The sequence below is a fragment of the Kryptolebias marmoratus genome, linkage group LG15 (genome assembly GCF_001649575.2).
Source record: "Kryptolebias marmoratus isolate JLee-2015 linkage group LG15, ASM164957v2, whole genome shotgun sequence".
Classification (NCBI taxonomy): domain Eukaryota; kingdom Metazoa; phylum Chordata; class Actinopteri; order Cyprinodontiformes; family Rivulidae; genus Kryptolebias; species Kryptolebias marmoratus.
The window spans coordinates 13,469,061-13,491,855 of NC_051444.1; the positions used below are offsets into that span (position 1 = coordinate 13,469,061).

General features: G+C 37.1%; 3 protein-coding genes across 4 annotated transcripts; 1 reads left to right on the top strand and 2 right to left on the bottom strand.

Moving 5' to 3' along the window:
- The first annotated feature begins 482 nt into the window (after positions 1–482).
- On the top strand, positions 483–8,564 carry pstpip1b (proline-serine-threonine phosphatase interacting protein 1b). 2 transcript variants are annotated; one of them, XM_017418819.3, is made up of 15 exons: positions 483–678; positions 1,139–1,239; positions 1,843–1,917; positions 2,585–2,619; positions 2,720–2,826; positions 3,131–3,193; positions 3,433–3,525; positions 3,970–4,015; positions 4,971–5,050; positions 5,346–5,444; positions 6,307–6,403; positions 6,497–6,668; positions 6,860–6,951; positions 7,361–7,476; positions 7,615–8,564. In XM_017418819.3, exons 1-15 carry the CDS (start codon positions 646–648, stop codon positions 7,744–7,746), a joined length of 1,341 nt encoding a protein of 446 aa, XP_017274308.1. In that variant the 5' UTR covers positions 483–645; the 3' UTR covers positions 7,747–8,564. The 2 variants fall into 2 exon arrangements, with proteins under 2 accessions (XP_017274308.1, XP_017274309.1); XM_017418820.3 differs by having other exon boundaries at positions 6,557–6,668.
- A 297-nt stretch (positions 8,565–8,861) lies between these two features.
- On the bottom strand, positions 8,862–15,328 carry LOC108237418 (tetraspanin-3). Its single transcript, XM_017418821.3, has 7 exons — positions 15,161–15,328; positions 14,330–14,521; positions 11,990–12,064; positions 11,667–11,768; positions 11,388–11,540; positions 11,201–11,284; positions 8,862–10,335 (listed from the first exon to the last, which is right to left on the bottom strand). The coding sequence occupies exons 1-7, from the start codon at positions 15,221–15,223 to the stop codon at positions 10,243–10,245; spliced, it is 762 nt and encodes a 253-aa protein (XP_017274310.1). The 5' UTR covers positions 15,224–15,328; the 3' UTR covers positions 8,862–10,242.
- A 4,834-nt stretch (positions 15,329–20,162) lies between these two features.
- Positions 20,163–21,361, bottom strand: nmbb (neuromedin Bb). Its single transcript, XM_017418686.3, has 3 exons — positions 21,143–21,361; positions 20,777–20,964; positions 20,163–20,654 (listed from the first exon to the last, which is right to left on the bottom strand). Exons 1-3 carry the CDS (start codon positions 21,306–21,308, stop codon positions 20,601–20,603), a joined length of 408 nt encoding a protein of 135 aa, XP_017274175.1. The 5' UTR covers positions 21,309–21,361; the 3' UTR covers positions 20,163–20,600.
- Positions 21,362–22,795: the final 1,434 nt, after the last annotated feature.

Sequence of the window (22,795 nt, forward strand, 5' to 3'; positions counted from 1 at the left end):
GACACTAACTACTGTAATAACTCCTCAGAAAAACACTTAAAAAAAATTAGAACTATTTCTTTAATAAAATAAAATAACTGTGTGTGGTTTACCACACTAACAATTTATTTGAAAATACTGTATATGTAAAATGTTCTTTTTATATAATAGATATTCTTTATCAGTTCAATCAAAATCTAACAGAAAAAAAGTCATTTGAGCATATAGTGATAAAGATTTTAGACCATCAATCCCTGAAACCTCTCTGTACACCTAAGTTTCTTACTGTAAATGAGTACATCACTGCAACACTTAAAAGACTGATGAGGCCTGTTTACTCAGATATGTATGTAGACATTATTATATATAGAGAGACCTGACTAACGTAGAGCACAAAACTATGACAACCTTTTCCTTTCACAGAATGACAGAGACTGAGTCTGGGTTGGGGGCTGAACCACTGATCTGTGGTCAGTGACATCATGGGACAGAAGCTCTTCCTCATTCAGAGCACTGAGAATGATTCACTCATGTTCGAGCTGGTTTTGAACACAGTTTATCTGATCAAGTGCCACACAGCCTTCAAACACTTGCTTTAGTTTTCTGGTAAACATTTTATTCCAAAATCCTGTAAGTTAAGGCCAAACTGAGGAAGTACCAGCTGGGATGACGCCGTTGTTGTTCAAAGACGCCTTCTGGGTAAATTGATTCTGTTGTCTTGTGTCTTGTTGAAGCTGTCGGTGCTGAACACTGAGAAAGCCGTTTTAAATGTTATTTCTCTAAAGTTGTATGTGTTAAAATCATAATGTAAATAAACTATGCCTGAATTCAGTTATTGCACTGTCTAAGATATTCTGAGAACTAAAAAGTCATGAACTTTGACTTTTCTCTTATGCTGATGTTGAAGCTTGTAAAAGTAGAAAAAAAAAGTATAAAGCAGCAGATAACTGTGTGCTTGAAATGACCTTGAATGTCCAAAACTAAAGACAGCTCGAATGACTACTCTATCTTGTCAAAGCTCAGCTGTTAGTTCTGCATTTCTAACACGCAGCAACTTCGACATAGACTAAAGGACATTTTGTAATAACTGGTAAGCTTTGCAGTCCCTTGCAACATTTCTCCTTGTGTTTGTTATTTGTTTCATGTCTTCTCACTGCAGGGGTCTGATTTCACCTGCCATGCTGGATACGATGCTGTGATCCAGAGGTTACGTGACGGCAAGCAAATGTGCAAAGATGTGGAGGAGCTTTTAAAGATGAGGTTGTACTTGAGCGGCTAATTTTTACCATTAAATAATAATAAAACAGCTTGTACCTAAGCACATTGTCCAGTAACAGGCAATCTGCCACATACCGGCTTGCTTTTCAGACACTTTGGGGTCTTTCTTAACAGAGAAGATTTTCAAACTGCATCGTCCAACAAATGAAGCCTGTATTTTCCCATCAATTCAAATTACTTTCCAAACAATAAAGAATCTGTGGTGATTATTTTATTAAAAGCACATCAGCTGAAGTGAACCCTTTACTCTGTCTGTGTTTTACAAGTTTATAAAGCAATGTTTTGCATATGGTAGTTGAATTTTCAGATATTCTCTCTCTCTCTGAGGTATAAATACGCTTCATCCCTTGTCTCGCACAATTGAGTTTATGGAGTTCATGTCTAGATTTAATCAAACTTCAGAGCTGAACTTCTGCAGTCCCGATACAAACAAGGCAAAAGGTGATAAAGTTGCTAAAATACATGTATGACCTACAAAACAGTATTATCTCTCTGTTATCTCATTTGTAAAGATCATGCAGTTTGAGTATCAAAACGTAAATGATGTGATTCATAGTGATGTGACCATCTGTTATCCCTGCACAGGGCTCTGGCGGAGGAGAAGTATGGAAAGGAATTGGTGGCTATTGTTCGAAAAGCTGGAGGACACACAGAGATCAGGTAAAAAAGAAAAAAATATGCATATTCATCATACAACTATGAAGATGTAAAGATAACATTATGTGCTCTATGTGTATGGCAAACACATTTTATTTTGTGCTGTTTAATGTAGTTTTGGACACTATCAGAAATGATTAAAACAGACCAGTAAGCTAAAATTCACAACACGCCAGCCACTTTGTCTCACACTCTTTTTATAGAAGGAGGCATAAGAACGAAAGAAGAAAAAAATAAATAAAAGACCATGTTTGTACGTGCGGTGTGTGTATATGTACACACTGCAGTGCACAGCTTTCCTCACGGTCTGTAGGTCATTGGTTGTTGCCAGTTTCCTGTTCTTTGTGAACAGCAGCAGCAACAAAAGAAGCACGAAACTAAAAAAAGCAAGGAAAGTTTTTGGGTCAATCTATTTCAAACCATCAAAAAGTTTGCATCTTTTTTTTTCTTTTTACAAATCATACAACTGCAAAGTCAGCTTGCCAGAGTCAGAATCTCCGTGCTATATGTGTTTGACTTTAGTGCATCAAAACACACACGTTAATCTTTTTTTTTTTTTACCACACTGCTCAAATACAGCTGCACATGTAAGAGGACCGTTGAATGCAGTTTTCCCAACTTGAGAAAAAAATTCACATCCAATAATAGCAATTGTGGTTTGTTTTTCTAGCACTTTGAGAGCATCCTTTGAACAACTGAAAACTCGTGAGTCCATTTTCTCAGCACAAGTATCCCACTATATTATTTCATTTTTATGACATGTCAAATGATAAATGCTGCTTTTTGGAATTTTTTTGGATTGCAGAAATTGAGAACATTGGGAACTTTCACATCCAATTATCTGATATACTGAAAGAGGAGGTGAAAAAGATCGAGACATTCAGAGAGCGCCAGAAAGAGCAGAGGAAGAAGGTACTGGGTGATTTCTGTTGCTTAGCAGCTCGCAGCTTGGAGGAGTGCTTGAAATGTTTTTTATTAGTTTAGTAGTTATTCTAATTATTTGTTGTCAAGGTGTTGAATTTATTACTATTAAAATCACTTCTCACAGTAGGCTGCTTGAACTACAAATGATTCAGGTACAACTTCAGGTTGTGACAGTATTTCAGTGATTACAGGAGGTTTAGTTTGTCATTATGAAACCAAAATCAGAGTTTCAGAATTCATAATTTTTTAAGGTTACAGATGGTAATTCTTTATCATTTCACTGTGTTTGTAGTTTGAAAGCATCATGGAGAAGGTACAAAAGAAAAAAGTGACTTGTTTCAAGAAGACTATGGAGGTAAGACACTGGGAGGATCTGTTCAATCAAACAAAACTCGCTTTCTGGTAAAGAAATATACATTTGTGAGCTCATGTGGTGCTCAAGCCACAAATTAATGAAACATAAAGGATAAGGGCTTTTGCTGTTTGTGGATCAATCACAAACTAGATAACTAGTTTTGTGATTAGGCAAATTAGCTCTATCTTTGGTTTCCTCTGCAATGTGTGGCCTGAACTTTCTGTTTCCCTTTCCGCCAGTCGAAGAAGAACTACGAGATGAGATGCAAGGAGGCTGAGGAGGTAGAACAGGGGGCTGAGAAAACAAACGTCCCCCCAAAGTACTCTGAAAAGGTAGGATTCAGAATTATCCAGCTGCATTTCTCAGGTATTGTTTCAAACTTTAGTCAACAGGGAAGGTCCTCCGACGTGTTTCAGCTGTGTTTTACCAAAGATGCAAAACAAGATCACATACAAAATCACTTTTTAATGCAACTGCTTTCCTGCTTTAATAAATAAAAGTTTCAAAGTATGTCATTTATGTAACTGATGAATCAGCAAAGGCTTGGTTCTGTTGGGCCATTGTACAACATTGTTTTTGTGAGTTTTTTCTGCAGTCATGCAACAGCTAGCTAAGTGAGAAATATTTGCAGCTGTTGCATGACACGCTTATCTTGTATCCTTTAAAGTCCATTTAAGTAAAAGTTTCAGTTACCCGACGATTCTGTTTTTAGCTTGTGTTAACCTTTGTCACAAGGCAAACCTATAATGTTTCCTGTAACTGAATTTGGTTTACAGATTCGTCACAGGATCAAACAATGCAGACAAGCAGTCAATGAAGCGGGTATGCACCAAAAAACACATTTCAACATTTGTCATTTCTGGTTTCCAGCCACAAACGTTTGTACTATTTGTCATTCTTGAATGCAAACTGCACACAGAATGTTTTACTACTTTGCCTTCAAGAAGCCACAAACCTTGGAATTTTAATTTTTCTGAAGATTCTTCTAAAGTTTTGCTTTGATTCCAGTTTCAGTCCAGCATAACTGCCTATAAACCTTTGATACTTTGACAGTGTCTCTTTAGACAGGAAGAGAAGTAAATAAGTGGAAGGTGAAAGAAGTGGTAAACTTAAATGGCAGATAATCAGAATGTGACAACCAGCTCCTTTAAAACTAGGGCAAAAAGCATCAGAGAGCTGACACAGGACCTGAGAGATGCATTCACCCTTCAGTTTAACATCTATTACTCCTACAGTTTGGGGGTTTTGGGATGTTTTTTGGTACAAAGCTACAGTTTTATACCTGTCAAACCAAGTTCTTTTTAGCATTTTTGTTGATTTAATGAAAAACTGGCAATGCAAACTGCGTTTAAGTCAACAAAATATGACAAGGCATCATGCTGCTGGTAAAAATGCATCTAAAGATACCGACTAAAAGTGGTTTTTGTTAAGTTGACCCATGTATGCAGCCATACCAGTGGTAAATCTTTTGAGTAAGGTTCCTTTTTTATGCATCAATGATTCATTGGTGTTAAGTGTCTTACAAAAAAAAATTCCTTTTGAATAGTCAGACACAAGAGCTGACATAAAAAAACCTTCAAAACACTTAAAACTATTGAAATTGACCACTTTAAGTATTATAAGGAGGGTTCGCTCCAATCTTTCACAAAGTTCCACATTTCATTGAACCTCTGCACTTTATTTTTAGATAGTAAGCTTAAAAAGACATGACTTTTTTTTTTCATTACATTGTTTTACCTTTACCATTTGTTGACAACAGTATTCTGATTTCTCACAGAGATGCTGTACATGAACAACATTGATCAACTAGAAACGGTTCGCCAAGACTGGGAGGAGACCCACAAAAGCACATGTGAGGTACAGCAGACAATAAATTCCTGTCAGCAAGCAAGTCAAAATTTCATATAAGAGAATAAACCTCAAACCACAGGACCTAACGGAAGAACTGCTGACCAGTGAGGAAGTTGACTACATGCTGCATAGAGTACAAAAATGGGAAAACACAGAGAAGCATTACGCATTAGTTCTTTTAATAGTTTTTACACGGCGCTCTGATCATGCTGTCAGTGTGGGTGTTTGCAGACACTCAGGCTAAATTAGTTAACTCTATCTTTTCTGATTTTATCAAAGAAACTTTTTTCATGCTTTCCAGGTGCTCCAGCAGTTGGAGGGCGATCGCATCAGCATGCTTAGATGTGCTCTCTGGGACAACTGCAACCATTTCTCCAGTCAGTGTGTCAAAGATGATGAGGTGACGTCTTTTCTTCTTGATCAGAACACTTTACCAAAAACAATCTTGTTGCAATTTTATTTTTTTTTAAAAAGGCAAAATAATTTGGACACTATTAGGAGAATAAAAACAATCCTACTGTTCTGTATCATTATTACCAAATGACCTTTCCAAGGTTTTTATTTTGAGTATACACAACCTCAACAACCTGAACATGTAGCTTTGTACATTTTATAATTTAAGCGCATTTGCACACGCAGTGACTGAAAAACTAAGCAGACCCAGTTCAGAAAGTTTCTTCTGTTTTATTTTATCAATCTCTCACATCATTGTGGTGTTTTTTTTGGTTCCCTGGTTTTATGGCATACGTTCATTAAAGTTTGCTGACATTTGTTTCTAAAAGCTACATTTATTTTCACAAATATTCTGATAAATAGTTAATTAGGTGCATTTAATTAGCAGTATCTGTTTGCTAGTTATCCTGGTAATCACTATGGTAGCATGCAGAGGCTGAAAACCTTCACACACATTGCTTCTGCATTTTGATTTAATTGTAATTAAAGCAATCGTTGCATGGTAAATGTGTCATATGGTGTTCATCTGAGGTTGTATTTATCTCATTATTGGATTTAGTATGAAACATTATGTTCTCAGGTAAAAAGTTGAATACATTTTATATGTTTTAAGTGGAACTGAAAGTAAATGTACTTTCTTTTTGACATGACCACTATTTGACAACAGACAAGAGCACAAAACCACTGTTCACACTTTCTTTTCATTTGTTACGCATTTGAATTAAAAGACCTATCAAAAGAGTTTTCTATAGCTGAGACACTTAGGCCGAAAACTGCGCAACTCTGACTTCGTCCTCTTTCAAAATCAGCTTTACGAGGAGGTGAGGAAGGTCCTGGAGACGTGTGACATCACCACAGACAACAACTTTTTTATAGAGACCAAAGGCACAGGATCAAAACCGCCAGGTGAGCTTTTCAAAAGGACAGAAAAGCTGCACAAAGAAACACAAGGAGGTTTAGATTTGCTGCTGAGCTTCTGACCTGTTTTCTTTTTTTCAGCTCACACTAAGACAGAAAGTCCCACTTCTCAAACCAGCAGCTTCTCTTTTCTTCTCACAGATCCTATTGTGTTTGAAAACTGCTACCAGACCAGGACAGTGGGAAACGTCAACGGTCAGGCTCACTTTGCGCCACAGGAGGATGAATCGAGATGGGACAGTTCCATGAATGTGTAACCTATCATTGATGTGTAAACCTGCTAAACCTAAAACAAAGAAAAGACGGCCTCCTGGTCCACCTAAGAATCAAACCGATGTTTTAATGTTACAAAAAAAAGCATCACATGCAGTAATTGTTCGGAGCAGCTTGTTGAACCAGTGTAAGTATCCTAATCATGTATTTTTCTTTCTAATCTGAATCAAGCATTTGCTCGGAGCCGCTGCTCAGAGAATCTGTGGGCAGCAGCACTGATAGCCTTAAGATCTCACAGTCAGTACTGGCGTCTGCAGGAGCGAGTAAGTACTGCATTCTCTTACTGCTTTCTTTCTTAAAACTGAATTTAAATCAGAAAATTACACTAAAAGTTAGGAAAAAGAAAAGATCAGCTAGTTCTTAGTATTTAATTGCGATTTTGAATGTGTCTGTGTGTACAGTATGTACTTGAATATAGTAATTGTATATTTGAAGCTTTAGAAGTTGCAGTAAGAAACTTAAAAATGTAAAATAAAAGCATTCTGATGGAGATGACAGTGAATCGTTTTATGCTAATAAAATAAAATTTTAATTCCAATGTTTGCTGTGGCAAACATAAATCATAACTTATATTTAAAGTGGATGAAATATACATTATACGTGCTATAAATGTTGTCTGAAGTAAAGCTTGCATTTCTATTTGTAACTTCCTGTTTGGCCACTTGTCCCCAGATGACGCATCAGATGGAGGGTATGCAGCCATGTCAAGCGTCCATCAAGACCCTTTATTGGCTGCAGCTTCAGCTAATGAACAGTTCTATGTTGCGCATTATGATTACAATGCACAGGTGATTACTGCATTTTCTGGCCGAACTAATAACACATGATGAAGCTGGTTAAACAACGTAGATTAAAAGAAATATAATAGAGGCCTTTACATTAAATTTAATGACTAACATTTGTTTGTGTTTACAATAACTGAACAGGAACAAGATGAGCTGACTATCAAGAGAGGGGACATAGTTAAAGTGCTGGTACAAGGAGAAGACGGCTGGTGGACGGTGGAGAGGAATGGGTACAATGGACTGGTGCCAGGAAACTATCTAGGCAAAGTTTGAACCAAAGACTGTAAATAAAGATGGATAAAATGTCTCCACCTACGTCCACTGTGCAAACATGAAGCCACACATTCATTTTCTTTTACCTGCTTTTTCCTGGAAGGGAAGCTGGTGCCTAAGTCCAGTGGTCTCAAACTCGCCTCTCGCACACCATAGACAGGTCGCAAGTCCATCACAGGACCACATAGAGACAAATGAGACAAACAAGCATCCACACTCTTACCTTGGGACAATTTAGAGTTGCCATTTAACCTAACATGCATGCATTTCGTCAGAAGGAGGAAACCCGAGTACCCGAAGAAAACATTTACATAAACAGGAGTAAGTAAGTACGTCAAGCCTGTGTTTGAAAACACAGGAAAACTTATTGGTTATAACCGCAATATTAAACTAAGCATACTCAGAAAGTTTGAGTCATTTTACTTAGATTTGCTTTATATCTTATAAAAAAGTGTACAGCACGTGTGAAGTCATGCACAGCATAAAGACATAAGACATGTACTAAAAACTAGACAGAGGAATGTAACGAGGAAGTTGAAGTTAAAACAGCTCAAGCGCCCCCTATAGGCTGGCTGCAGTATAAGTTTAAGTTTACATAAATAAATGGGACACATCTCTGGTTACAAACTAAAAATGCACACCAGACAAATTTATTTTTATAGTTTACTTCTAACTCTTTATAGCTCTTACTCTGCTGATGTATGTTCAAATGTTCATCTTTAATATTGAGTGGTTTGATGCCTAAAAAAAAAAAAAAGAACATGATTGTGTGAACGTGATTTTCAAAAACTTAAAAAATTGCCGGCTTCGATTTTAAACAAAAGGAGGCAGAGACGCTTTGCCCATCATTTTTATGTCACACACAAAAGGGCAAGGTGAGCACAAACATATTGCTACTTACACTGCAGTCTGTAGGTTTAAAGCTACAGATACATTTTTGTAAAAATAAAAAAATGTTCTGAGCAATAGGCATTTTAAACAAACTGCAAAAATGTCTACATCACTTCTTATCAGCTGCAGGACCCCTGTGTGGATTACTGAAGCTCACTCACAATATATGAAAAGAAAAATGTTAAAGGAGTGAAGAATACTGAAGTTTTTACTTTTAACATTAGTTACATGATTAAAACAATAAGATCATTTATTTTTATTTACGCTATCTCTCTTGGTCTGCCTTCACTATTGCTGTTATTTGTTTTTTTGTATATGTGACTCAGATAACATTGCAGCTGAGTATTAATCCAGTAGTATTTGACATTATATAAGGCTATAGTTCACACAGCATTTTGTGCAAGCTCTGAGTATCAGTAACCATTGTAGCTAATGATAGAAATTCTTAAAATACAAAAAAAAAGTTAGTATTAAAATTCCAACCGTTTGTTTTAAACGCATTACTTATTTATTTTGCCTTTGAACATATTTTCATTGTTTCTGCAACGTGGATAAAATTACAATTAAAAACAGTTTGATGACATGTATGTGTTTATTTGTCTCCTATGCATTCTTCGGTCAAACAACTTTTTTTTCCAGCAGCACTAGGTATAATACATAACTATAGAGTCAACTAAACAGTTCAAAAGTAACGGTGCACAGTTTCACAGAGTTGTATAAAATAATGTGTTATAGTTCTTTGCATCAGGTTTCTAACTAACAAAACCACACTGAGGTTATTTAACAAACTGAATCTACACGTACAAGTCTTAAGGTAACACTGATCATACAAATAGCTCTGGATACTAAAAGGTTTGGTCGCATTTTATACTGTTCATGAGCAACACCTCGCTAGTGAAGCCTGATTCAGAGAACCTCCACACCAAAATAAAAAAAGGGACATTACCTACAACCTAAATATCTGTGAACATGAGGAATATTCTCTACTAAACAAAACAGGATACAGAGCTGCAACAAAAAATAAATAAAAACAAAGAAGACTTTGCTTTATTATTCTTTCTCACAGTCCACAAAGTCTATCATAAAGCCTAGCTGTACGGTTATAAAAGCTTAGATTTAACTTATGCAACTAAAAAAAACAACACTGAGTGTCTCAAGAACTGTAGTTATAGTGCAAACTTGCACAGAAAGCCAGTAATTCATTTTATACAACACTCCCAATCATATCCTCACACATAAGCTTCAAATTACTCTTCATCATCATCACTGTGGATGGACATAAATTTCATTAACCCACAATTTAAAGACAAGAAATCAGCGATTGAAATATCAATTTAGCCGTATACAGCTTTGGCTTTCACATGTAGGTCAGTAGTTCAAAGGAAACAAAACAAAAAATGATAACAGCAATGTAGAGAGCATGTCAATAAATAGGAGTTTTTCCCACTGAGCAGCCTGCTCACCCCAAACTCATCGTCTGTTTTCGCTACTTCTTTTTTTTTAATGAGTTGTGCAAGATGTGCTTTAGCTTTATTAACTACAGCTGAAATCTACTGTGAACATGTCCGGTGATGCTCCCGTTTGTTTTCTGAGTGGTGGCGTCCTTCAGGCGTAGCTGTTGGTTGTGACGAGCAGCTCGTAGGCCGGGTCGTGGCTCCTCCTGCACAGAACCACGCAGGCGCAGAGCATGCCCAGCATCTGCAGGCACACAGCCACACGAGTTAAAAGCTAAACTCCTTCAGACCTGTTCTCTCCTGAGCACATGAGCTAATTATATTTTTATTAATTAACTAAAACGAATAGACGTCATTGTTCTATCTGGTGTCAACTGGATACACCTCTGAGTGGCCAAACATTCAATATGGCTGCTACTGGTCATGGGATTCAAAGTATAAAAGTACATATCATTATAAATTAAAAGCTGTAGGGTCTCAACAAGAGCCCTTACTATAAACAAAAGAATAAGCAAACTGCGGACATTAAAATTTGACCAGAGATCAGGTTTTCTGATATTGTACAACAGCTTTTTTCCTTTTTGTCGCTCAAAGAGTCCTCAGTTATTATCAGGGGTCTGTTTGTCACCTATTAAGCATCAACTCCACTGCAAGACTTCCACAATGACATCACTTTCATAACTTCTTATATATAGCACAAGCAGTAATAATAACATATTGTAAATAAAAGATACTACTGTCACTAAGCACACTAATGTACTGGGATGGTTTTTTTGTCATTATGCTATCAGTCATAACAGAACGATTTAATAAGGATTGTCATGTTTTCAAATCAAACTCTTTGTTCAAGAAAGACAAACATTTTCTGTAGGTTAGAGCAGCTGCTACCACCATTTGTTCTGACTCAGATTAATGATGTACCCAACAAATAAAGTAGGAATAAAAAAGATTAAATATTGTATTTATATGTATTATATGGCTTTATTGCGGTTGGACAGCAAGGTGGTGGTGAAGTTGAACTTCAGTGAAACCTTTGAGTTTTTTCAAAGAACTGACCTAATTTTATAAATTCATTTTGTCACGTTTTATTTTAGCTCTCTTCAGCTTACCTGTATAGATGCAAAAGTCAACGCAGCCCATATAACGTACATCATGATCTCCTTTAATTTCTTCACAACAAGAGCTTCACAGCCCTTGAAAAGGAAAGAAATGGCATTTCAGCACAGTGGTACGTAAGGAATGTGTGAATGCATAAATTGTAAGAAAAAGCTACATGTTCGTTCTGTGTGTGTGTACCTCCTGGTAGAGATCAGCGGGTCGAGTCAGAGTGCCTGTGCAGTTGCTGATGTTGGGCTGACAGCAGCTGACAGGAACGCTGTTGTTCTTGGACTCTTTAAACCAGCGCGTGTTCCTCCAGTCCGAGTAGTTGTGAATACCACAGCAGTGCAGCTGAAGGCAGATTAATTAGGTCAATAAAATCCTCATTATCTATAATGTGTCCACAAATATGCTCAGAAAATGGTGGAGATACATAAAAAAGAGAAAAAGTCCACTGAGTTTCAGGTGTTTCCTCACCTGCCTCTGCACATAGTCAATAGCGCGGCTGGGAGCGTCCCTGTTGGCGCCACTGTATTCATTGTAAACCTTCTGGATGGAGTGATTCACCTCATCTTCTACCTGTGACAAACGAGCAGCTACAGTTTATTTGCTGTTCATGTAAAACTATTAGCACATTTCACTTTTAGTGATGAAGAATTTTCTTCTTTTTTTTTTTTCACAATTTTATCCTCATCTCCTAAACCCACATCATTCAACACATGAAGAACAAATTCAGTCTTTGACCCACATAAAACTAAACACACTTCAACACGTCTGCAGACCGGTGAGCAGGCGTTTACCTTTGCCCTGTAGATGTAGCCGAGAACCACCACCACACACTCCGTCACGAACACCAACAGGAGAATCGCCGCAAACTGAAATGACAAGAAGGAAATAACAGAAACACTTCAGTCTGCTGGTTTTTAATCTAGTTAAATACTAACTGAACGAGGCTAAAGGCCATTTATTAGGATTTTAAACTTCAAGGTTTAGATCCTAATCATGTACATCATGTTTGTACTTGTTTAATATGAAAACAAGAATATTTAAACGTAGAAGAAAAGCTAAGTTCTACTTTTTGTACTTAGTTGTTGCTCTGAAGGCAACAACAGACGTGACATGGCTGTTATATTTAACAGATTCTGTAAGCCCTCTTGTCTTATTCAAATATGTTAAATTACAACAGAAGTGGTTTTAGTTTATTTTGAGACTTCATCATACCTTACCTAACGAACTAGAATGAACAGGGGTTTCAACACATCCGACCAAAAATCATCTTTATTTTGACACTAAACTAATCACAGAGAGGGATGTTTTTCCACCCATTTATCCAGAAATAACATTAACTGGAACTGCGAGCAGTTACCAACGGTAAGCCTTTTGACGCATGTGTCTTTGATTTATTTTTTTATTCAGTAGGATTAAAATCCTGGCTGAAATTTGCTCTCATTGTAAGGAGCAGCCAATGTAGGTCAGTATAATAGAATGGCCACGTGGGCCTTAAAATTCAAAAATCCACCAAAAATAACAAGTTTCTTAAAATATTCACTAAGGAGTGGCTATAAGTTGTATATATGAACACTTATTTGATGCCCCTCAGGTTACCATTTGTCACAAGAAAACATGTTAAACATATAGAGCAAAAAAATGTTCATGTGGAAATGGGCGTGGCCTATACCATGTGATTCCGGCCTACGGCCTTGGACCCCTAAATATGAGCATGCATGTTTGTCAACAATTTTATTTTTAGCTGTTATCCCGCTGGTATACACCTGTGGCCCCCAGGGCCTCCTGCCTTACAGAACTCCAACAGAGAAGCATGAAGTTCAGATGGTTGTGAGTGGGCAAGTCAGTCATTTTAGTTTTTTTATTATTTTTGTACGTGTTTGCATCACCTACACTTAAACTGTCTTCAGTCCTGCAGTACTGAACCAGTCAGTGATGGACTCTGAGCTCAAAGTGTAATCATCAAAACATAATCAGATATTGCCCAGGTCAGCTCACAGAGCACAACAATCCAGGGGCTTCCTCACATCGCAGACATCGCCCTCTTGAACTCAATTCATAATTAGCATGACACTGCTAAGGCTGGGGAACTACTCCTGAACCAACCTGCCAGGATTCCCCCCAGACACATAAACCTGGCATCTGTGCTTGTTGTTGTCATTCTGCTGCCAATGCTTCACTGATGGTATTACATGATGGAAAATTAACCGTTTGTATTTCTCAGCATAAGAAATCCTAACTAAACCACCAACTTCATTTGCAGAAATTCAGCCTCAAACTAATGCTGTTTTGAAGGCAAATTGCAGTCACAATAATTAATTTAAAATTTTCTCCTGTTAACTCACTTTGCATTAGTAAGTTGATAAATGGTAAACAGATTTTTGCACTTAAATCTTTGCACTGTGTGTTACAGGCTAGATTTGTGTGGAAAAGTCACCTTTTTAAAGGAATGGTTAGTCATGGGTTAACGCATTCATTACAGACATCACACCCCTAATTACACATTCACACTCTGTTACCACCACAATCACATCAACACAAACAGCATAATTATTCTGTCAACATGTTTAACTGCACTTTGCAAGAAGCTTAATTGCCTGTCACTTCAAATTAACAACAAAAAAAAAAGACAACCTTCGTGCCTGGGGTGAAACAGGTAAATACATTTAGCATAAAAAAACAAACTGTGTTTGCCCTGTTTCCTTCGAGGCAAGGACTATCTCGTTTTTTTCTTTTTTATCAGACAAAAAGTTATCAAGATCCAAAACTCTAATGAAGTGTCTCTAACAATAAACAAGAAATGAGTGCTGCCTCTTATGTGCGAAAACTCAGAATTGGCACATGTTAGTTGCCGGTCCAGAGAATTAATTTGTTGGTGTCTGGGAAAAGTTTAGGAATATGCAGCAAGGGTGAGATACTGGCAGAGCCTTATTAGCATATTCATAAATCCTAGGTAAAGATAAAACTTTGGAAAAGCACACCAATTCCTTAGGAAGAATAAAAACTCGTTAAGTGGGACTTAAAGACAAACCCTTAAAAGCGCCATTTAAACTGATTTCGAGAATTCTTGTGCACAATAAAGTAAGATATATATTCTCAATCACTGCATTCCTCTCATTAAAGCCCACACTCACTGTTGCCAAGCCGCAGGAGCTCTCACGTATTGTTGCACAGCAGCCAATCAAGCCGATGATGAACAGAAGCGTCCCCACAGCTATGATCACAACAGCAGGAATCAAAGTGTAAACGTCTTCAAAGAAGTGGTCGTAGTCGTCATATGTGATGAACACGTAGGCTCCAATGTAGCACAGAATTCCAGCAGCAGCCTGCAAAAAAAAAGGCAAAAAAGACAAAAGTCAAAGGCAGACAGAGTCAGGGACACATCATAACAATAATAAATGCAATTTTAAAGGAGTGGTTCTGGTTTTAAAACAGAGAGATATCAGAAATAACAATAGATCTCTCAAGTAAAGATGTGAGGGTAACATATGTGTCTAAGATAATGTGAATAACAAAAAATTACATTCACGGATTGATTAAATATGCATGACATACAAGCTCAGTGTGGACTGGGCTGCATAATCCAGACACTGAATTGAAATGCTCCCTTTCGTGCTTTCTGTTTGCATACATTAATCCATCTTGCAAAGCCAGTGTTTTCATTTATAGCTGCGTTTTTGCTCAGACTGCTGAAGGTGAAGCCATCCAGCGCTACCTGTTCACCATTACATCATTTTTAGCAGCTCTCGGACAACAACAAGCAGCACAAATAGTCGCTTTCTTTATTTAGCCTCACGGACGCGATGAAAGCAGCACTGGGTCCGTGAACATGCCACCAAATGGAGCCGCTCTCCCGCAGACTGCAGCGCACCTCTCTGGCGCAGTCCGCAGCTTGCTAGCGCTCTCCATCCCCCCGGCCTTCGCTGGGATGCTGCACATTGTTCGAGCCGCCGCCGTTTTCTTACCCAAAATATGAGGTTGAGGAAAACCAAGACGGTTTTGGACGACGTAATCCCACACTGTCCCATCGTACCGTGCGCGCTGAGAGGCAGGCGGCTGTTATTTTATGATGTTTATCTGTGCACCTGCACTTCTGCTGCTAAAATAATAAAATGGCTTCGGTCCTGCGGATTCCTCTGGGCCCGACCAATCAGAGCGTCGGAAACGAAAAGATGGAGGTCACGTGTTCTGGTGACGTCACCCTCCAAAACAAACTGAGGATACTGACAAACAGCTCATAACAGGGGGTTTAAAATCTGCTTTATGAAATATAGGCAGATCTACAGGCTTTGGCCTCTTTCCTAAACCAGCTGAACTGAACTTAAAATGAAATGTCTTTTAAAATAAAACAACATATGAAACAGCGTACACAAATATTTATTATGTAGCTATGGTGATAGAATTAACTATATTCTTAAACGCAATTATTAGGGAGACAATTTTTTTGTCAAACTATAAAGGTTTAGCTCAGAATTTGGTCTACAAACTACTCTTTTCCTGCACAGCCACTATTTGCAATATAAAGATATTCTTTGTAGGCACAAAATTAGGTTAATTAAGGGGTGGATTGATAATAATAATTTGACTAGAGTCCAGCTTTTGAAGAAAAACAAGCAATAATTTTTTTGTGAATTCTAAAAAAAAGATTGAAAAACCTGTTTAACCAAAATAACATTCACTTGTATTTGACATAAATGCAAAAGATGCTTTTACTACCACACATTGGATAATGTGCTGGTAAATATTTGATCATTTGACTGGAGGAAAAAAAAGTTGTTTGTTTTGTGACATCAACATTTTTAGCCATAAAAAGAACAATAAACAAATTTAAAATGTCCTTAGAATAATCCTGTACATATATACTACTCTTAAGATAACCTAAACATGTGGGAAAATTATAGATAAATACTGTATTAACAAAAACATTAAAAAACATTTTAAATCCTACACAAAGCAGAATATTTCAATCTGTATACGTTTAACCTGCATATTAATAAGTTGTGATTGCTGTGGTTTAAGCAAAGAAACCTTTTTGCCATTATTATTATCACTATATGTATTCTGAAGTTGTTTTATCAAGGAAAAACCAAATTGTGATAAATATTTTGATTTATTTTAGGGAATATCTGACAGCTGTGTCAACTTTCTTATCTTACTGTTTTTAGTCTTTGGCTGGTCTCATATGAAAAAAACTGAAACTGAAAAAGACTAATTAAACTCTTTTGCAACTGCTTTTAAATGTTAAAATAATACTAAAACAGCAAAAATCAAACTATCAGTGAAAGAAAGTTTTTTCTTTTATTTTGTATATTTTCTCACCCACTCTCTTTTCATACTTGCAGATTGTACAATAAACAGACTATTTCTGTGTTTAAAACAGGCCTGAAAATAAATTTTGCTTTTATGATTTTTTTTTCATATACTGCATATTTAGGCATTTTGCTCTTAATCTATATAACAATACAGAAAATACAGAAATTTGAAGAATTATAGTTTTGTTAATTTCTATAACTGTAAAACAGAAAACAAGTTACTCCATGTGAACATTTGCCAAATTAAATGTATGGATATTGCATGCTTGTACATAAGTCAAATTATGTTTTCTGAAAGAATAGAGGAATAGAATCTTTTGTAATTATTTGGTCATAGACAAAATGTTATCAGTGTTTTAGTGTTTTGTCAGTGTTTTAGAGACTAGCATTCATTAAAGGAGCAAGTATAGACATACAGCTTGTGATTTCTTCAATCATTTGTTTCTGTATTTAGTTGTTTTTGAAGCATCTTTCTTTATAACCCCTTGGAAAATAACTGAGTACCAGGATGTGATTATAGTGGTGATTTTAGTGCCAGAAGGTGGCAGTGTATCATCACAAGTTTTACACTGGGGTTCTAGTTCTGAGTAAAAGGATTTTGGGGTAAATTGTTGATACAAACAAAGATCATCATTCTTCGTCCAACCATATTAATGTTTTAGATGAGTCAGCCTTGAATGAATGCAGAGCACCTCCACAACGCTTGTGTTCCTCCCGTTGTGACAATTGTGAGTTTTCTAGATAGATTGAGATAGATTAAACAGCTGGCAAAAAGTCGACGTGCTCAGTCGGTAATGACTTGAACCGGCGCCCAAAGCCTTGGTTTTATTGAGTGAAAGCTCGCCGCATTTGTTTCTGTCAGCTTTTGGTGATTAGACGGAACAAGAGAGGAACTTAGAAACAGCAGGAGAAGCTGCAGCTCTGTGCTGACAGAACATAAGTCCTCACTGTGAATTATGCATGACGTTTTCCTGTTGGCTATCATTTCAGTCATTATTAAATCTGGGCCATAAAAATTAGGGAGAGAAGCACATATCAAGACAAAACCAGGAAAACTGCAACTTTGAACCAACACTGATGGTTTGATGTGTGTGTGCAAATTTTTTAGGGAAAGCCAGAACAATATAATTCATACCACACAAAAAAAACCTCACATGCAAATTGAGTTTATCTGCCTAAAAGAGCAGCCTTACACCATCTGCTTGTTTTAATTAAAATAGAATTTTTTTTTAAATGACAGAGATACAAAACAGTTTGGGAAACACACAAAAAGCAAACGATTTTCATTAGGTGGCTTAATTAAAATGTGAAGGAAAGAAGGTCAAGTGTCACAACAAGTAAAAACATGAATCCACACGGGCACACGTATTACACAGGACATGAAATTATCACTTTAATGTCAGATTTGTGTGATAAATGGTATTTCTATTAATCATTTCTAAAATAGTTTTTTGGATAACAGCAAAAGAAAAAAAAGAAGGAAACGATTGGCATAAGACTCATCTTTTTTCCTTTTAGCCTTTAATTCATGCCTTGGATCCTAACAAAAGCTGATACAATTTGCTGAATATTTTATTTACTTTTATTGCATTTTACATTTGATTGTCATGTTATGTTTTATTTTATTATTGTCTGACTTAACTGCAATGCACGTTGGTCAACTTTAACTGTTTTTAAATGTTATGTAAAATTAAAATTGACACTGCTCACACCACATCAAATCCTGGATCTTTGCCCCCAATAACCCTGAGCTTTTAATTGCTGTCTAAAAGTCTGAATAAAAAATAGATTATTCATTAAGTGTGCATCAGAGGTCACATGAAAGTGTTTGTCTTTGGATTGACTTATTACAATCATAATATAGTTGTGAAAAAGTGACAAAATTAAAATGTTTTTTCTTAATTTTATGCACCTGTTTGGCTCAAACCTGTGCACATTTTACCTGACCCAAAGAACCTTTCCTTTCAGTTCCTTAATACTTGGTTATTTTGAGGAAATTTGTCACCTTGGAACCAAAGAAAAATTAATGTGCAGAAATAACATTTTCTTTCCATGGAATTTCAAATAGCTATCTTGTTGGCAATAAAGTATTCTCCTTTAAAAAGGGGCGTCAAGCTGTTTGTTTCTGTAGGGCAACAGAAAGAGGGACTCCAAGATAAATCTGGGATTATAAACAGATTTAAGAATTTATGGAAGCAATGGAGCAAATTCAAAGAAATCACAACCTTCACAGATTCTTCTTCGCTCATTAGGGAAGAGAACTCCTTAAGGAGGGAGGAAAAACAAGCTTAGATCGTGTAAAAATGTCACCTTCTTCGACAAATAATCCGCAAACCTGCTTGCAATTTTCAGTCATCAGACACATTATTACACATTCATTACAGCTCCCCACCACCCATCCTATGCAATCACGCACACAAGGAGCGAAAATGTAATTATTCTATCAACACGTTTAACTGCATTTTGCAACAAGCTTAATTACCTGTCATTTCAGATGAATGAAAAATGAGACAAGCTCGGATTGAAAATGAGGACATGCTCAACGCTGAATCACAGATGGACACATCGTGTGTCTGGGTGACAGTTTGAAAAAATAAGTCCTGTTTGCACTCACAAACAGAACATTTTATTCACACCCTCTATTTTTAATTCCCTCTTCCATCAAAGCTTTGAATGAACGTTTTAATGCTTTTTTCATGGAGTTCCCTTTGCCTTTGAACAGCCTTGGTTTTTAAATTGTACCTTATTTTCTGGTGTTCTAACCTACTTTCTTCAAAGTATTTACTCGTGAGAACACAGGATCTTAAAGCTGCATGTTTATTATTTTAGTTTTTTTTTTTTTAAGTTTGTCTTATTTAGTGTTTGTGTGCTGCATGTTCATAAGTCTAACCCTGACCCGAGTAGTTAAGAGTTAAATTAAGGTGATCTTGACCCCATTTCTGACAATAAACCTCAGCACCTGTCGGCGCCAGCACAACTACAGCCTCTAAAATGACTCCACAGATGAATAGAGTTTCCTCTGAAACCTTTTCGGCAGAAGCTCAACAAAGAACCCAGCTGTAAAACTTCATTATTTTTTTCACAAAGGTGTTAACTCGAAACTGAGCGTGCACAGGGTCCTGGTTTATTTTTTTTCTGTGCCACTTGGAAAACCAGATATCCAGACGACACAGTTCTCAGCTCTGTACGTTAAACAGTGCATAAAAGTCTGAGAGGTTTGAGCGCCTCCCGGACTCAGCCAACTTGTTCTCTGCTTTGGGCAGCGTGCGCATTTGTGCAAGACACTGAAATAGCCTTCCCATTTCAAACACTACAGACTAGCCCAAGGCAAAAGAAGATTCATATCTCACTTCTGTTCTATTGATCGAGAGAACAGATCATCCTTTCATGCAAAGGACAGAAAAGTATATAAAATTATTGATTTCACGTTGAAATACACAACACATGATTTATGCAAGCTGCCTACATTTATATTTATATAAGAGTTACTTTGAATGCTATTGCAACATAACAGTGATAGGTTTATATATTGGAGAAAAGGTCATCTCAAACCCTTATGGAAAAAAACAGGCAACTTCTGCCAATTGTTGTAAACCTTACTTAGCCTGCAGGCTATATTTACTCAAAGTGCCCCTGTTATCATCATAGTTTAGAAAGAAAAGAATGAGTCAAACTCATTTTAGAATGAGGGGTTTAGAACAGCTTTCTTTATAATGCTAAGATTTGTTCTAACTTACATTAGGAACAATCATAAGACCCAGTTTAGTTGTAGCAAAATAGAGGAAAGAGAAATAAACATCCCTCATGAAAACAAAAGAAAACAGAAGTTGGTGTATAATTTATCTACTGCACATCAGTCAACACATTGCAAATATTTATTTTATTTATAAATAACTTAACAAAATAAATGACAACACCAAGTCTAGTTCCAATAAACTGGGAAATAAGAAGATGGAGCATATTGTCAACAGAAAATAAAATGATAACAGTTACTGCAAATTGGAATCATGACGAGCGGTAAAGATTGTTTCTGAAGGGTGAAAAATAATGTTTTAAATCTGTGTTCATGCGTTCCAGATGTTCAGCATCAGCATCACTTTCTGTTTTGGATGTAGTTTTCTAAAATCTTCGTCAACAAATCCGCTTCCTGGAACAAAGAGTGGGACAAACATTAAATCAAACTATAAAGATGGGTTTTTCTTTCGATTTGTGTCATAAAAAAAATAAAATAAAATAAAATACAAAGCTTGGAGAAAGTGAGGTTCTCACCTGGTGTTTGGAGCGGCTCTCGTGCATGTCTACCTGCGCCTGCATGGCCACGCGCAGAAAGTGTTGGAAAAGCTTCCAGAGGGAGTTTTGCTCTGCGGGGAGGCTGACTTCCACCGATTCCCGCCCCTGGTCCTCAGCTGAAGGCAGCAGGGGGGCGTCCATCACACTCTTCTTCCCCATGAAGTGTCCTGCCAACCCAAAAACCAGCGCGCGCTCATTCATTTTGACATGATTTACTGTGCGTAAAAACTGGAGATCCTCTAAAAACCATGACGCAGTTTATACATGTTTACAGAACCTATATTTTTTTGAGAAAAAAAAAAGTGAAGCAGCAAATGACAGAAAACTATGTGAACGGTGCCTTACCTGTTGCCCAAAGGTTGCCTCTTGGGTTGACTTTGATTTTTGCAACTTTGTTCCTAAGCTCAGTCAGGTCGAAACTAACTGCAGCGGTCAAAGACATGAAGGAAAACAGGACAAGGGATGTAAATAAGCCGCAGTGGCAAACATGTCTGAGTGGGAGTCCCCTCATGTCTGCGCGGACGGTCGAGCTGTCCTGCACGAGAGCGCAAATTTGCCAAAAAGAGAGCTGGATTGTTCGGACTCATCCCGCTTTTATAGGCTCTCCTTGTCGGGGTGGGCTCTCGTTTATGAGGCGTGGAGCTACTTTTCATTCAGCCCACTGCGTAATCCTTCATCAAATCAGTTTATTCATAAGGATCCCAAGTAACCAGCTATGCGTAATTTAAACGCCAAAAAGACATTTTTTTTTTCGGCAAAAGCGTCCCAGATCATTAAAGTATTTAAAAAATATTTTAACAAGGTTCACCAGTGTTTGCTGTGAATTATTGATGGGAGATTTTATATTTTTATGAACACAAGATGAAAATATTTGAAGTTTTTGGATGAATTTCATCATTTCTTTGTGTAAAATTCGCCTCAAACACTTCATCTTACACCTTAATTGATATTACACCAAATTCTACAATTTACAACTTGCAAAGCTTTATAAACTGTCAAACAATAGAATATTTATTTGAAACTAGTGTAAATTATGTGGTGATAGAGGAACAGGATGCCAGCATGACTTTTTGTGAGTGAATGAAGTGAGATTTTGTTTTGTTTTGTTTTTTCAGTGAAAGATGACGTTGGTTTTGGATGAGGATCACCTATTCTTTGTGTAAAAATTGCCCCAAACCTTTCATCCTCACCCTGCATCTTATACTTGGCTTATAACACCCCAATCACAACTTGCAAAGCTTCATAAACTGCCAAACAATGGAGTAAATCCTTGAAAGCTGCTCTCTAGATGCAGATTCTGTGGTTATAGAGGAGCAGGACCAGCTCTCTTCTGAGATGTTGTCTGTAATTCGCTGCTCAGGTCTCCCCACCCCACCACCCCTCCTTTCCAGGACCAGTTCCGGCTCCTTACAACCAGCAACCTGACATTTGGCCAGTTGAGGCATGCTACTGTGATGATCATCGGTCCTCTGAGGACAGGAGGACCTGCTGATTCTCTCTGCTAATTTAGAGCCGATAAGACAGATGGCCTCTTCTTCACTTCAGGGTGCTAAAGATGGGACGCATCGTGGAAGAGCTGCAGCTTCTGCCTTGCTCTTTTAATAACCTTCGACATTAACACGCATATTGAAATTTTGCAAATTCTGCCCGGCTTAATGTCAGTCTCATTAGAAGACTGTCTGAACCCCACAGCATCACACACACACACGCACGCTCATAGGTTCAATGGATCGAGATGCAACAGTTTCCTGAATTATATTTCCATTGCAGGCCAAGAGTTGATTTAACATTTATCAATGAGGCAAGATTAGGATTATTTAGTTTCTTTTTTTGTTTTTACAACCACCATTAATGAATTTAAACACTAGCTTGGACTTACAAAGTGACATTTTTTGTTTAGTTAATCGTTTAAATAAAAATTTAATGCTAAACTGTTCCACTGTACAAAGTTAGATAGCTGGCAGCATACAGTATTTGTAATGTTTGATCAAAATTAGA

Bases quoted from the DNA above. Each gene is read 5' to 3' on its own strand.
- pstpip1b (XM_017418819.3), top strand. From the start codon at position 646: ATGACGCCGTTGTTGTTCAAAGACGCCTTCTGG. The intron at 1,240-1,842 runs GTTGTACTTGAG...ATCCCTGCACAG, and splicing joins GAGGAGCTTTTAAAGATGAG to GGCTCTGGCGGAGGAGAAGT. The intron at 2,620-2,719 runs GTGAGTCCATTT...TTTGGATTGCAG, and splicing joins CTTTGAACAACTGAAAACTC to AAATTGAGAACATTGGGAAC.
- LOC108237418 (XM_017418821.3), bottom strand. From the start codon at position 15,223: ATGGGACAGTGTGGGATTACGTCGTCCAAAACCGTCTTGGTTTTCCTC. The intron at 12,065-14,329 runs GTGAGTGTGGGC...TTGTCATTTCAG, and splicing joins GCTCCTGCGGCTTGGCAACA to TTTGCGGCGATTCTCCTGTT. The intron at 11,285-11,387 runs GTACACACACAC...TTCCTTTTCAAG, and splicing joins CCGCTGATCTCTACCAGGAG to GGCTGTGAAGCTCTTGTTGT.
- nmbb (XM_017418686.3), bottom strand. From the start codon at position 21,308: ATGAGGGGACTCCCACTCAGACATGTTTGCCACTGCGGCTTATTTACA. The intron at 20,965-21,142 runs GTAAGGCACCGT...TTGGGTTGGCAG, and splicing joins AGGCAACCTTTGGGCAACAG to GACACTTCATGGGGAAGAAG. The intron at 20,655-20,776 runs GTGAGAACCTCA...TCTTTGTTCCAG, and splicing joins AGAGCCGCTCCAAACACCAG to GAAGCGGATTTGTTGACGAA.